This window comes from Bufo bufo, chromosome 3, assembly GCF_905171765.1.
Source record: "Bufo bufo chromosome 3, aBufBuf1.1, whole genome shotgun sequence".
In the NCBI taxonomy this organism is placed as follows: domain Eukaryota; kingdom Metazoa; phylum Chordata; class Amphibia; order Anura; family Bufonidae; genus Bufo; species Bufo bufo.
The window spans coordinates 618591913-618607311 of NC_053391.1; the positions used below are offsets into that span (position 1 = coordinate 618591913).

General features: G+C 39.8%; 1 protein-coding gene across 1 annotated transcript in view; it reads left to right on the top strand.

Annotated features, from left to right (window-relative positions):
• The window catches only part of LOC120993931 (stomatin-like), a 69297-nt gene that overhangs the window by 15843 nt on the left and 38055 nt on the right, over positions 1-15399 (top strand). Inside the window, exon 2 of the mRNA XM_040422392.1 lies at positions 5072-5141. Within this exon, the coding sequence (XP_040278326.1) occupies positions 5078-5141 (64 nt within the window). The 5' untranslated portion in view covers positions 5072-5077. The remainder of the gene's footprint in view (positions 1-5071; positions 5142-15399) is intronic.

Consider the following 15399-nt stretch of genomic DNA (forward strand, 5'->3'; position numbering starts at 1 on the left):
AACAAAATTGTAGACCTGCACCAGGCTGGGAAGACTGAATCTGCAATAGGCAAGCAGCTTGGTGTGAAGAAATCAACTGTGGGAGCAATTATTAGAAAATGGAAGACATACGAGACCACTGATAATCTCCCTAGATCTGGGGCTCCACGCAAGATCTCACCCGTGGAGTCAAAATGATGACAAGAACGGTGAGCAAAAATCCCAGAACCACACGGGGGGCCTAGTGAATGACCTGCAGAGAGCAGGGACCGAAGTAACAAAGGTTACCATCAGTAACACACTATGCCGCCAGGGACTCAAATCCTGCGGTGTCAGACGTGCCCCCCTGCTTAAGCCAGTACATGCCCAGGCCCGTCTGAAGTTTGCTAGAGAGCATTTGGATGATCCAGAAGAGGATTGGTAGAATGTCATATGGTCAGATGAAACCAAAATAGAACTTTTTGGTAAAAACTGAACTCGTTGTGTTTGGAGGAGAAAGAATGCTGAGTTGCATCCAAAGAACACCATACCTACTGTGCAGCATGGGGGTGGAAACATCATGCTTTGGGGCTGTTTTTCTGCAAAGGGACCAGGACGACTGATCCGTGTAAAGGAAAGAATGAATGGGGCCATGTATCGTGAGATTTTGAGTGAAAACCTCCTTCCATCAGCAAGGGCATTGAAGATGAAACGTGGCTGGGTCTGTCAGCATGACATTGAGCCCAAACACACCGCCCGGGCAGCGAAGGAGTGGCTTCGTAAGAAGCATTTCAAGGTCCTGGAGTGGTCTAGCCAGTCTCCAGAACTTAAACCCATAGAAAACCTTTGGAGGGAGTTGAAAGTCTGTGTTGCCCAGCGACAGCCCCAAAACATCACTGCTCTAGAGGAGATCTGCATGGAGGAATGGGCCAAAATACCAGCAACAGTGTGTGAAAACCTTGTGAAGACTTACAGAAAACTTTTGACCTTTGTCATTGCCAACAAAGGGTATACTGTATAACAAAGTATTGAGATGAACTTTTGTTATTGACCAAATACTTATTTTCCACCATAATTTGCAAATACATTCTTTAAAAATCAGACAATGTGATTTTCTGGATTATTTTTATTTTTCTCATTATGTCTTTCATAGTTGAGGTATACATATGATAAAAATGACAGGCCTCTCTCATCTTTTTAAGTGGGAGAACTTAAATTGGCACAATTGGTGGCTGACTAAATACTTTTTTGCCTGACTGTATATATATATGTATATATATATACATACACATACAGATTTGTGCAATACACGGGGCATACACACATCTCTATATATATCCACAGACCTGGGCCCATTCTGGCCAAACAGGGCCAATATATATATGTATATATTAGAAATACATACATATATATATTCAAATCTCACCCTTCCCTCTACAGTATGCATACACAGGAGACATTCATGTGATAAGCAAATAGGAGAAACTACATCACTGTTTACATGGCTGCCAGTGACTAGGTGATGTCATGTTGTTAATAAAGTTGGGTGTTAAAAAAAACAAACACACACACAAAGATCTGTTTATACACAGACACTGACAGACATGATGGGATACTGCTGCAGGTGGTAATACTGTATATACTGTGCATGTTCTGCTCCCCAATACTTTACTATTATTCACCTGTTAGATACCTGGAAAGTTAACTGAAAGCTGGTCACATGATACTTGTGAGGGTCACATGACGGCTCATATGACTAACACCATGTTTAGTCCTATCCAGCTCTCCTATGGATGCATTTTACAGGCTGTACCATTTTTTTTTCTCTAGGGACAGGCTACTGTATGATTATAATATTGGTCTGCGAGCAAAATATTACATAGATGTATATTAGAAAATTAGCAGCATCTCTGGCCCTCCATGCGCCAAAAACTCGAATCTACGCCACCAGTTTCTGATTCAACTTAAAGGAGAAACGGTATTCAACAATATCCTTTTAAAATATGGGTAATTTTATTAAATGACAAAAAAACACATGTACATAAAACACATAAAACAAACATAAAAGCAGAGACCATACAGAGTGCCATACAGCCTATCCTCATATGCATCAATATGTACTGCTATTAGCTGTGTGAGAGCTATGTGGAAGCATGCAGGTCAGCATATAATTATAGCAGCTGCCTCTGGATGCACTCTCAGCTATCTAGCTAGAACATATATCAAACATATGGTGCAATTCTACATAGTATGAAGATGGTAATGCGGTGATTCACACCATCATATCAATCTCACGGGTCAATAATAGTTTTTTCAAAGTTCTTACCCTGTATGGAGCGATAAGTGGATGTGGATAGGTGCTGTGTGGCGTGCTCCTCGACGCACGTTTCGCTTAATTGCTTCTTCAGGAGGGGCTGATTTCCTAATGAATGGGGAGGTCTTTAAATACGACTAATGGCCAATGGCTACATCTGTAGGTATCACGTGACTCCACTACCTTCGACTTCCGATGTAGCGCGTCATGTAGTGGCAAGATGAAAGCTCCAATGGGACTTCCGCCCTCCCGTCTGCGTGATCCCAGTGAGGGCAGAATGCGTCTGACGTCACCAAGATCCTAGCCTGACGGGACGGCGCAAGTCCTTCCACCCGCAACCCATGACGCGCTCCGAAATCTCAGTATGTTCACTCTGATACATAAGAGGGTGAGTTGTTAAGGGTCATAAAGGCTGGATATAGATGTTAAATACCTTGTTGATCTGTTTATATGGCGTGTTTATGGGGTAATAATTCTGCCTCCTAGATATTGTATGTGAGAGATTTTTTTTATATCTATTATTATGTGGTCGGCTATCATATATATGAAGGGGCCTAAGTGACATCACCACATTACCATAGACCACCAGTCCCATATACATTATATATTCACCTGTGTTAACATGAGATTAGTGTCCATAAAGATGCATAATCTCATTATAATTTATCTTATTTAGTGCAAGTGACAACAATTACACGTTATATACTACAGAAACTACACAATACACATACATTAATTAAATCACTATATGTTATCAAAAATATATACTATAAATGCATAGTTAATACATATTAGTTTACAATCTTCTAATTTACTATTTTTTATTATCATTATTTTATTATACATGTATATTTCACATTATAATTACATATCTTTTTTTATATATATAATTATTTTTATTTTTCTATGTGACACTGATTTTTTTTTTTTTTATATTTTATTTAAAAGGTGCATGTATTATGGCACATGAAAGTGTCTTGTGCATTCGTGCTAAATCTATTACATAAAAGTGTCATGTGCAAAAAACTATAATATGCTAATTATTATAATGTGAAATATATGCCAATAAATATGTCGTAGGCATATTTGTGCTAAATATATATGGTAAAAGTACCATGTGCATATGTGGACTATGTCCAACATCCATATATAAAGTGTCTACGTGCTATATTACTTCTCCAAAATTATTTAGTGATATTACAAGAATATATGAAGCGCCCTTCTAAAGTGGCCAAATACATAATATATATGCTGTCGTGGAAATACATAAATATATTATTGTCATTATACCGGTACATACATATATTATTTTATTATTATGGAATATACGGTGTCACGCATACACATGTTAATCATTTATGATCCACTTTATTCAGTTTTACTAGATCCGTCTTATATTATTTTCAAGATCAAAGTTATTATTTATCATCTACCCTCATGGTCAATTATTACATGGAGCCAGTTATATACAAACCATTAACTCCATATATATTATTTAATTTTTCTTTTTCCAAACATGTATATATATGACACCATCTCTTCCATTTATCTCCCTTTATCTACGCATGTACATATCAAACCACAAATCCATCACATCCAGTTTCTGGCATTAGTTATAGTGAAGGAAGCCCCGTCACCTCTCCTTAAACCCCACCCCTTTACTTGCCACTTTTCTAAAGCTCAAAAAATCACAAATTATGGTGCAAATATGCCATGCATCATAGTTTGCAACTTTTTTAAGCCACAACATATTTCTCAATGCATTTACACCAGGCAATTGACATAAATTAATTGATACATCTCCTCTAGAGCTCCAAATAGGCAGCTTCCTTCACACAGTGTATTATAAAACTGTCTGCCTGAAGCCACCACTAGGTGGAGCTCAGTGCATAGGAATTTATACAGTTCTCATTGATATCAGTGGAAGCTGTATATAATTTATTTGCATTGAGCTCCCCCTACTGATGGGTGCCAGAAAATACAGTGAATATTTGTTGGGAACAGGAGACGCCGTTTATCCCTGTCCCCTCTCTCCATAGGGCCCATAGCAATTATGTGGTGTGCCTCCATGGTAGGTACATTACTGGTTCCTTAAAGATCATGTACACCTTTTGGGGGCAATTTTTTAATGCTTGTATTTTACACATTTTGGGCTAAAAGTAATTTTTATTAAAAAATAAAGTTCTGTTCTGTCACAAAGGGTTAACTGTTTTTCCAGCTTTGTGAATAATACTTTTTGCTTTCACTTTGTGCCGGTCATCTAATAAACCTTATCTCTAAATTACTAAAAGGTCATAAACACTTATTTAAGCCACATTTTTATCAGTAAAATAAGAATTGAGCAATAAAGTCATGGATTAGTGACAAGGAGCCATCAGCTGAGCTTCCTGACAAAACAGTGAAAATTCAGATCCTGCTACTAAAGAAACTCAAGCCTGCATAAAGACAGGGGTTCAAAATTTGTAATAAAGACCAATTGAAAAAATTATTTTTAGCTCAAAATGAGTATAATGCAATAATAATAATTAAAACAAAATTGCCCCCAAAGGTGAACATAGCCTTTAAAAGCATCTGTCACCAGTCTTCACAAAACAAACTGCATACATTATTAAATAAATCACGGATGAGGCTGGTGGACTCACCTTGAAAATCCATATCAAAATGAGAGATGGTTATGTCCTCCAGCCTCATCAGGTCTAAGATCTATTTAATAATGTTACATATTATTGTAATCTTGTGATATCTAATTCTGAATAATGTCAATCATTCATCAAAATATAATCTTTGTCATCTGAACAGGTCACCATGGAAATGAACACAGAGTCTTACGTTCCTGAGCACAAGACGCAGTCAAAAGTTGAGTTGGTTGGTAAGTGCCTTCTTCTGCTCATGTGTGACTTTGATGACATCTACTATAGGGTTGCCTATAACTTTTTCTCTCATTGAAGGATCGATGAGGTGAGTGTGAGAGGTTTTTTAGAGGCTACTTGAACAAGAGGAGAATCACTTGTAATTTTTCAGAGTGGATTTTCAACCCGCAAAGTGTGAGAGATTAGACAAATTTCATGTACACTCTGTCTTTTGAAGTAGGTGCAGAAATTGACCTGCTGTGCGAATTTTGAAATATGCAGATTTCACCCTTTTCAATGGAAAAAGCTCTCTCTGCAACTCTCCGCATTGATTATCATGACGGGCAGTGTAAACGTGATCACGCCTGGGTCTGTCAATCAAAGTGCAGGGGGAGTGGCAGTTGCAGAGAGAGCTGAGCCTCTTGTAACGGTAACGCCCCCGTTGCTCCTAGAGGCTCATTTGCATATACAGTACAGACCAAAAGTTTGGACACACCTTCTCATTCAAAGAGTTTTCTTTATTTTCATGACTATGAAGGCATCAAAACTATGAATTAACACATGTGAAATTATATACATAACAAACAAGTGTGAAACAGCTGAAAATATGTCATATTCTAGGTTCTTCAAAGTAGCCACCTTTTGCTTTGATTACTGCTTTGCACACTCTTGGCATTCTCTTGATGAGCTTCAAGAGGTAGTCCCCTGAAATGGTCTTCCAACAGTCTTGAAGGAGTTCCCAGAGATGCTTAGCACTTGTTGGCCCTTTTGCCTTCACTCTGCGGTCCAGCTCACCCCAAACCATCTCGATTGGGTTCAGGTCCGGTGACTGTGGAGGCCAGGTCATCTGGCGCAGCACCCCACCACTCTCCTTCATGGTCAAATAGCCCTTACTTTCAAAGTTTTCCCAATTTTTTGGCTGACTGACTGGCCTTCATTTCTTAAAGTAATGATGGCCACTCATTTTTCTTTACTTAGCTGCTTTTTTCTTGCCATAATACAAATTCTAACAGTCTATTCAGTAGGACTATCAGCTGTGTATCCACCTGACTTCTCCTCACTGCAACTGATGGTCCCAACCCCATTTATAAGGCAAGAAATCCCACTTATTAAACCTGACAGGGCACACCTGCGAAGTGAAAACCATTTCAGGTGACAACCTCTTGAAGCTCATCAAGAGAATGCCAAGAGTGTGCAAAGCAGTAATCAAAGCAAAAGGTGGCTACTTTGAAGAACCTAGAATATGACATATTTTCAGTTGTTTCACACTTGTTTGCTATGTATATAATTCCACATGTGTTAATTCATAGTTTTGATGCCTTCAGTGTGAATCTACAATTTTCATAGTCATGAAAATAAAGAAAACTCTTTGAATGAGAAGGTGTGTCCAAACTTTTGGTCTGTACTGTATTAAAACTTTATTTTTCTTAGAAATGCCGGCACATATGAACAACACAGATTCCTTCAGCTGCCAAGCGCACATGCAATAGGTCAGTCAGTTTCACACGTGCAAATCTGCTGACAGATGCCCTTTAAAGAAGCACCCCAGCAGGGGCGTAGCTATAGGGGATACAGAGGTAGCAGTCTTTACCGGGCCCAGGAGCCTAAGGGGGCCCAAAGACCCTTATGCCACATAAGAAGACACCTGTATTATAGAAAGTGCATGATGGTCAAGTTACACCTCTGGCTGGAGGGAAGGGGTTAGGTCAAGAATTTGTCATGGGGGGGAGGGGGTTGCCGTTTCAATTTTTTTCTCAGGCAGCAGGAAGGCTATGTGCTTCCCTGCCCCTGGCCACAAAGCACTGAGGGAAGGGGGGCCCAACCAAGTTTGGACACACCTTCTCATTCAAAGAGTTTTATTTATTTTATGACTATGAAGGCATCAAAACTATGAATTAACACATGTGGAATTATATACATAAAAAACAAGTGTGAAACAACTGAAAATATGTCATATTCTAGGTTCTTCAAAGTAGCCACCTTTCGCTTTGATTACTGCTTTGCACACTCTTGGCATTCTCTTGATGAGCTTCAAGAGTTAGTCCCCTGAAATGGTCTTCCAACAGTCTTGAAGGAGTTCCCAGAGATGCTTAGCACTTGTTGGCCCTTTTGCCTTCACTCTGCGGTCCAGCTCGTTTTTCTTTACTTAGCTGCTTTTTTCTTGCCATAATGCAAATTCTAACAGTCTATTCAGTAGGACTATCAGCTGTGTATCCACCTGACTTCTCCTCAACGCAACTGATGGTCCCAACCCCATTTATAAGGCAAGAAATCCCACTTATTAAACCTGACAGGGCACACCTGTGAAGTGAAAACCATTTCAGGGGACTACCTCTTGAAGCTCATCAAGAGAATGCCAAGAGTGTGCAAAGCAGTAATCAAAGCAAAAGGTGGCTACTTTGAAGAACCTAGAATATGACATATTTTCAGTTGTTTCACACTTGTTTGTTATGTATATAATTCCATATGTTAATTCATAGTTTTGATGCCTTCAGTGTGAATCTACAATTTTCATAGTCATGAAAATAAAGAAAACTCTTTGAATGAGAAGGTGTGTCCAAACTTTTGGTCTGTACTGTATGTAAAATCTGATGCAGATAAGCTGGGCCAGGCATATTTCCTTGATACTATTCATTGTTCTTGTTAATCAGCTGAGATGAACATGTTGTTTTATGTTTCGTATTTAGAATTATTTTTGCTTAGGTATAAAACCATTAGAGGGACAAAAATTAAAAAGGCTGCGGCTAAGAGAACAAGTTCTAGGCTCACTGCTTGTAATTATGTGCAAGCAGAAGTTAAAAAGATAATTTTTTAGCCAGGGTTAAACAGAGATGTTAACAGTACAGCATATCATGAAACATAGCAGCCAGTCACAGGAAGAAGGGAGGGGCTTAATACAGAGCCTGACTACAGGGAGACAGCAGGGACAAACTTCAAACAGCAAACACATTGAAATATCAGCAATAAAACCACAAACACATGGGACATAACAAGAGCATGCATGTCTTTCCCTTGCTAGTGGTTCCATACCCTCCCAAAAAGTAAGTTTGATATGTTATATGCAAATTAAGTGTAAAAGTGCCCAGTGGGCGGTCCATGGTTCAGCAATGTTTTTGGTCAACAACCAGCCATGCTGTTGTACTCAGGACTACATGTTATCTGATATTTTTTCTAACCTTTGATATTACCCTTGCAGTATTTATGTTACTGTATTCCCTTTATATTTTTTATGACATATATGCAAATGGAGAATGTTAACTATTTCTAATAAGTCAAGAGCTAACATTCACCTGCAGCAGGAAATACCTGTATGTTCACTTTCTGGAAATTCCCATTTTTTTAAAATATGTAAAGAATTTTCAGCAATCAAATAATAATGACATCTAGAAAGTGTATAGACAAAGATATCATAGTTAAAGGGGTTGTCCGGGTTCACCCAGGCAGCCCCTCTGAGTGGAGGATCTGAGCATTTCATGCTCCGAGGCTTTTTTGCTTACGTTTTTGTTTATATTTTTACACTGCTAGGTGGAGGCTTCTGCCTAGTAGTGTTGTCGGTGAAATCGCCGGTACTGATGGGCGGGCTTTAGCGCTGCTCTTGCTGTTTTACAGGCTAGGCCAGCGCTAAAGCCCGCCCATTAGTGCCAGTGACGTCACAGAGCTCACTGCTAGGCGGAAGCCTCCACCTAGCATTCCCATAGTGAGACCTGGTACGTCACTGGATCTACTGAAAAAGCCCTTGCCATGCGCGATACGTGCAGGGCAAAGGATAGCATCGGAGCATGAATTTGAGTGAAGAAGGGGTTACATCCGCATTCAGCTCTGAACCCAGACAACCCCTTTAAGTTTTACATATTGTATATTCCTCTCTTCATGTATGTCCTAAATACAGTGGTGTGCACAGAAGAGAAGGAACCCCACAGCAAATATCAAAGTAGGCCCTCTGTTCTGTTTCATGAAACCACTGAGGCCAGTGATAGGCTGCAGAGGTCACATGTGTATATGGGAACGTCACAGCTGTATCCAGATATTCAAACATCGGAGGGAGAGGAGCCATGGTGCTGAAAGTGGCATGGGTCCAATGAGTGAGTATAGGTTTTTTTGTTTTATCATTACACTCACTTTGTTGTACCACATTTTTTCAATAATGTCGACAACCCCTTTAAGTTATTTCTAGTCCACAGAGCGGGAGTTCCAGATAATATAATTTTGGGGCTCATGCACACGAACGTATTTTCTTTCCTCTTTCATTCCTTTTTTTTTGCGGACCGTATGCGGAACAATTCACTTCAATGGGTCCACAAAAACAACGGAAGGTACTCCGTGTGCATTCAATTTCCGTATTTCCGTTCCGCAAAAAAGTAAAGATTGTTAAAATGACAGCTCCATGTTTACATTTTTAAAACTCATTGGTGTTTAACCCATTCAGGACCCTGCCATTTTTCACTTTAAGGACCAGGCCATTTTTAGCAAATCTGACCAGTGTCACTTTATGTGGTGATGACTTTAAAACGCTTTTACTTATCCAGGCCATTCTGAGATTGTTTTCTCGTCACATATTGTACTTCATGACAGTGGTAAAATTGAGTCCAAATAATTTTTATTTATTAAAAAAAATACCAAATTTCCAAAAATTACTTCTTTTTTTTTTGGGACCTTAGAAGGCTTAGAAGTTTAGAAGCAAATCTTAAAGGGGTTGTCCGGGATCAAGATTTTTAAAAAAAAAACCCAGTTAAATCACTGGTTAATAACATTTTGAAGGTCCCCCCAGATGCTTTTTGGTATTTTTACACTTCAGCAGCAACTATTCCTCCGCCTTAGTCACGCCCCTAAACGCCTCCTTCCTTGCTAAGAATGCGCCCTGCCCGGTGACGTCACCGGACCAGAGGGGCGTGGCTTAGCGCGGTCTGTTGTCGCTTAATTACTGCCCCTCCATGCGCTTGGAATAATTAGAGGCTGACTGTGACGTCACCGGGCTCCTTGCGAAGCGGAAGAAGAGGCTTCGCTATGCAGAAAGGGACCCGGTATGTCACTGACGGTGATAGAAACTGCACTTCCGGCTGAAAATTTGTGAAGAGAAAAAGGGCCATCAGAAATGTCTGGTAATGGAAGGACAGGCATGAATGTAATATTTAGGGGACCATCGTACATGTACACCCATTTCCCCAATCCCGGACAACCCCTTTAACATTAAGAACATTTACAAAACCCAATTTTTTAAGGACCAGTTCAGATATGAAGTCACTTTGTGGGGCTTACATATTAGAAACCACCCATAAATCACCCAATTTTAGAAACTACACCCCTCAAGCTATTCAAAACTGATTTTACAAACTTTGTTAACCCTTTAGGTGTCCCACGAGAATTAAAGTAAAATGGGAATTACATTTTCAAATTATTTTTAGCAGATTTTCCATTTTAATCAATTTTTTTCTTTAACACATCAAGGGTTAATGTCGCATATTAAGACACCCTGAGGTGACCTGAATTGGCAGACATTGTTTTTAGGTGCCATGTCGCATTTAAAACAGGGATGCACAACCCGCGGCCCGCGGGACTCATGCAGGCTCCAGAGCCAAAGTTTGCGGCCCCCATCCTCCTGGACAGAAACACAACAGATCGTGAGATCAGCTGTGTTTCTGCCCACAGCGCCGTACGATGGAGCATTACAGCTCCTGCTCCTGCACTGTAGCAAGAGCACGACGGTTGCCCGGCTGTCAGTGACAGCACGAGACTGGAGGAGAAGGCAGAAGCAGTATATCAACGCTTCTGCCTTCTCCTCAGATAGGTGAGTGCTATGCAGGGTGGACCCAGCTTGGGGGCAGAAGAGCGCAGAGCTGCAGGGTTAGAAGACCCTGATCAGCGCTGCCTGTGTACAAAGCCCCCGCAGCAGGATGGTTTCCCCTGTAACTCCTTTGGATGCCCCAGTTACAGTGAAAATAATGCAAAAAAAAGTCTGTGCCTCCAAAGGTCTTTCAGTGACCTCTTGGGCACAAATTATGTGGAAAAAATATATATAAAAATAAGTTCAAAAAATTTGTTAAAAAATATAATAAATCACAAATAAAAGAAAAAAGAAATAAAATTGTGGCCAAAAATTGAAAATTATAATAAAAAATACAAATAAAAGGAAAAATTCCAAAATAAAAGAGTGTTCACTGCCCCCTAAGGCCCCTTTCACACAAGCGAGATTTCCGCGCGGGTGCAATGCGTGAGGTGAACGCATTGCACCCGCACTGAATCCGGACCCATTCATTTCTATGGGGCTGTGCACATGAGCGGTGATTTTCACACATCACTTGTGCGTTGCGTGAAAATCACAGCATGCTCCTCTTTGTGCGTTTTTCACGTAACGCAGGCCCCATAGAAATGAATGGGGTTGCGTGAAAATGAAGTGCGGATGCGGTGCGATTTTCACGCACGGTTGCTAGGATACGATCGGGATGGGGACCCGATCATTATTATTTTCCCTTATAACATGGTTATAAGGGAAAATAATAGCATTCTGAATACAGAATGCATAGTACAATAGCGCTGGAGGGGTTAAAAAAATATAAAATATAATTTAACTCACTTTAATCCACTTGTTAGCGCAGCCGGCATCTCTTCTGTCTTGTTCTGTGAGGAATAGGACCTTTGATGACGTCACTAGGTTCATCACATGGTCCGTCACATGATCCATCACCATGGTGATGGATCATGTGACTGACCATGTGATGAGTGTAGTGACGTCATCAAAGGTCCTTTTCCTCACAAATGAAGACAGAAGAGATGCCGGCTGCGTGAACAAGTCGATTAAGGTGAGTTAAATTATTATTATTTTTTTTTAACCCCTCCAGCCCTATTTTACTATGCATTCTGTATTCAGAATGCTATCATTTTCCATTTTAACCATGTTATAAGGGAAAATAATACAATCTACACAACCTTGAACCCAAACCTGAACTTCTGTGAAGAAGTTTGGGTCTGGGTACCACAGTCAGTTTTTTATCAGGCGCGTGCAAAACACATTGCACCCGCGCGATAAAAACTGAACAATGGAACGCAATCGCAGTCAAAACTGACTGCAATTACGTACCTACTCGCGCGGGTTTTCCGCAATGCACTGGGACGCATCTGGACCTAATCCGGACACGCTCGTCTGCAAGGGGCCTAACAGTCTTTTTATGATCCCTTGGTGGACACATTATGTGGCAAAAAAATATTTTAAAAAAATATATAAAAAAATAACTAAAATATGTGGCAATGTGGATATTATGTGGCAAAAATATATTTAAATAATAAGTAATAATCCAATTATAAAAAAATACAATAAAATATTATTAAACAAATAAAAGTAATAAATAAAAAGGAAAGAGTGAAAAGTTTACAAAAAGTGTCAGTGTTCCCCAAAGGTCTTTTTATGACCTCTTGGGGGATATTAATTGTAGCAGAAACATATAAATTAAGTTAAAAAAGATTTAAAAAAAATACATAAAAGAAAAAACACCCACACCAACCAAAACCGTTGTCATTATCGCCCCATTCACGTGAAACTATACATATTATATAACAAAACGAGCGACACAAAATAGTTAACTAATTATAATAATTTATTTTGGTGTCAGTTTGCATATTTGAAGAATAAGTAACTATAGTTTGAAAAAAATACTTTTTAAAAATGTTTTGTACAGTTTCCCCCAAATAAATCGAAAAAATTAATTATAAGGCCCTATGTGTCAAGTGAAAAATTGTTGCAAAAATTATTTTGGTAGTCCCAACACATCAAAAAGTTACAACCGTTCGAACCACCACGTGCGCTAAATCACAAAAAGAAGTGTCTTTTCAGGCCTGGTTATTAAATTGTTAACCAATAAGCGCTTTCCCCACTAGTAAGGGAAAATGCTTACTGGTTATTGCATGGCGCCTGTAACTGGCAGGAAGTGGTAATAACCAGGGAGCATGGCCTCTGTAGTGAAGGAAATCACTGATTTATGAACAAGTACCTGCAGCATGGTGCCTAAAAACGAAGATTCGGCTGGGCAGTGAAGGTTTTTGGGGGGTGTATTTTGTGCTCATGGGGGCAGCATTTTGTGATGGACTGTGGTATTTGGCTTTGTTAGGAAGGTATAATGTGTCACAATATGGTATTGCCGGCCCTGACTTCCATCAATTTGTACGATTACAAAAACAAGTATACACGAAACAATTCTGGGAAGCTCACCAGAATAGAGCACGGCCTGCTACCATCCAATAGCTAAACAGAAATGAAAAAATGAACAGAAAATGGCCAGCTCACAAGAAGTTAAATAGATCTCATTTATTCCTATACTTCAAAAATTCTAAAATCATGCCTAGAATTGACCAGTCATGTTATATGCTAACATAAATATGCCATATAACAATGTAAGAACAATGCAAATAAAATCAATCAAAAACAATTATAAACTCAAATAGCAATGTGGTTATAATAGTCCCGGTCCCTCCTTTGTATTAAGCTGCTCTCGCAGCTTAATACAGATTATTGCAGGGGTGCAGTCAGTCTTCTAGCCAGACGCGTTTCAAAACCACATGGGGTTCTTCCTCAGTGACAAAATATTGTATGAAGAAAGGGGGACATACTGCTCCTTATAAGGAGCCTAAGTTGCAATCAAAACCTGGACCGGACCGTGACTAGTACGACTATATACTAAACAATGCTACATCAAATTCACATTTCTTTATAAAATGCGCATTATTCTTCTTATGTATGCTAATATTAAACATTGCATGCTATCAACACCATGTATGGTAGTACTATTGCGTTATGCAGGTCTCGGTGACCAGTCATTCCATCAGTCAAGCCAAGCCCTGCTTGATTAATGTGTATTGATTTTACTTACGATGCCTGCATAACGTATTGAGGGGGAGGGGCGAGGGGTTGGGTCTGACCCCAAGCACCCCTACCGATCAACTGTTTGAAGAGGAGGAGGAGCTCATATGAGCGCTAATTCTTCTTCAAAATGACACTGCGCAACATCTGGGAAGTCTTGGCGGTGCAGAGTAATCACAAGTGACTGTTCCGCCATTGCAGTGTAGTCTAGAAGAGAAGTAGTGGTCGTATGAGCGCCGCCTCCTCTTCAAACAGATGATTGGTGGTGGTGGTGCCGGGTGTCAGACCCCCACCAATCATTGATGACCTATGCTGAGGATAGGTCAACAATATGTACTGGCTACACAACCCCTTTCATTTGAAGAATTATTACTGCCGGGGTCTAAATGAAGTTTGCACAGCGGGCCCATGGGAATTTTACCACTACTACCCTGGGTAGTTGTTATAGGCAGTGGGTGTGGACCCAGTGTGCCAACTAACCATTTTGACTTTGGGATAGTCCTAAGGGCGTTATCCTGACCATCCTAGGGTTTTCACTCTTTAACACCTACAGCAGGCATGCTCAACCTGCAGCCCTCCAGCTGTTGCAAAACTACAATTATTAAAATGTCTATTTCAGTAACTACTTGCATTCCCCATGTAATAACAATTCTGGAACATCTATTCTTATGGCTCTATGTTGTGCCATTCCGTTATTTCTACTAGAAGTTAAGAATGAATTGTCAGCAGCTTGCAGTAATGGTACAGATGGGTGTTACTATTTGGGGGGGGGGGGGGGTGTCCCTGTACAGTCTGACACCAGCAGCACTGATTGATACACCAGCTACTAGTAATACACTGCAGACTGCTGGTAATTTATGTGTAAACTTCTAGCAGGAATAATAGAGGAATGGCACAACACAGAGCCATACGAATTGTTATTAAATGGGGAATACAAGTAGTTACTGAAACTGGCATGTCAGGAGAGGTGAAAGCTCCTCTTTAACAGCTGATTGGGGTGAGTTAATTTAAATGGCGTGTCTGCAATGATGATGCCACTGCTGACAAAGGTACTTTATTTATATATTTATTCAATTATATCAAATGTCGTATGCTTCCATGTATTAACACTGCCCTGTACTTTTTGCTAATGCCGACCAGTGGTGCTGTCATTTTCCTGCCTTCCTTCTTAATGTTTTTAACTATTTTTGATATGTTGTAATAAAATGTAAAATGTAATAGTACAACATGTCTCTATTTTTTATAGGTTTAGGGTATTTTTAGGGACCACATACCTGTTACGTATGGCCCTCTGGGTACATTTTATTATGGATTACTTATAAGGGATAGGTTAAAACTTATGTACAGTTAACTGTGTGGTGCTCATGTAGGTCAAGGCAGGTAGAGTTTGTGCGATTCCATGAAACTAATCTGAGGTCCGAGCAGGCAGG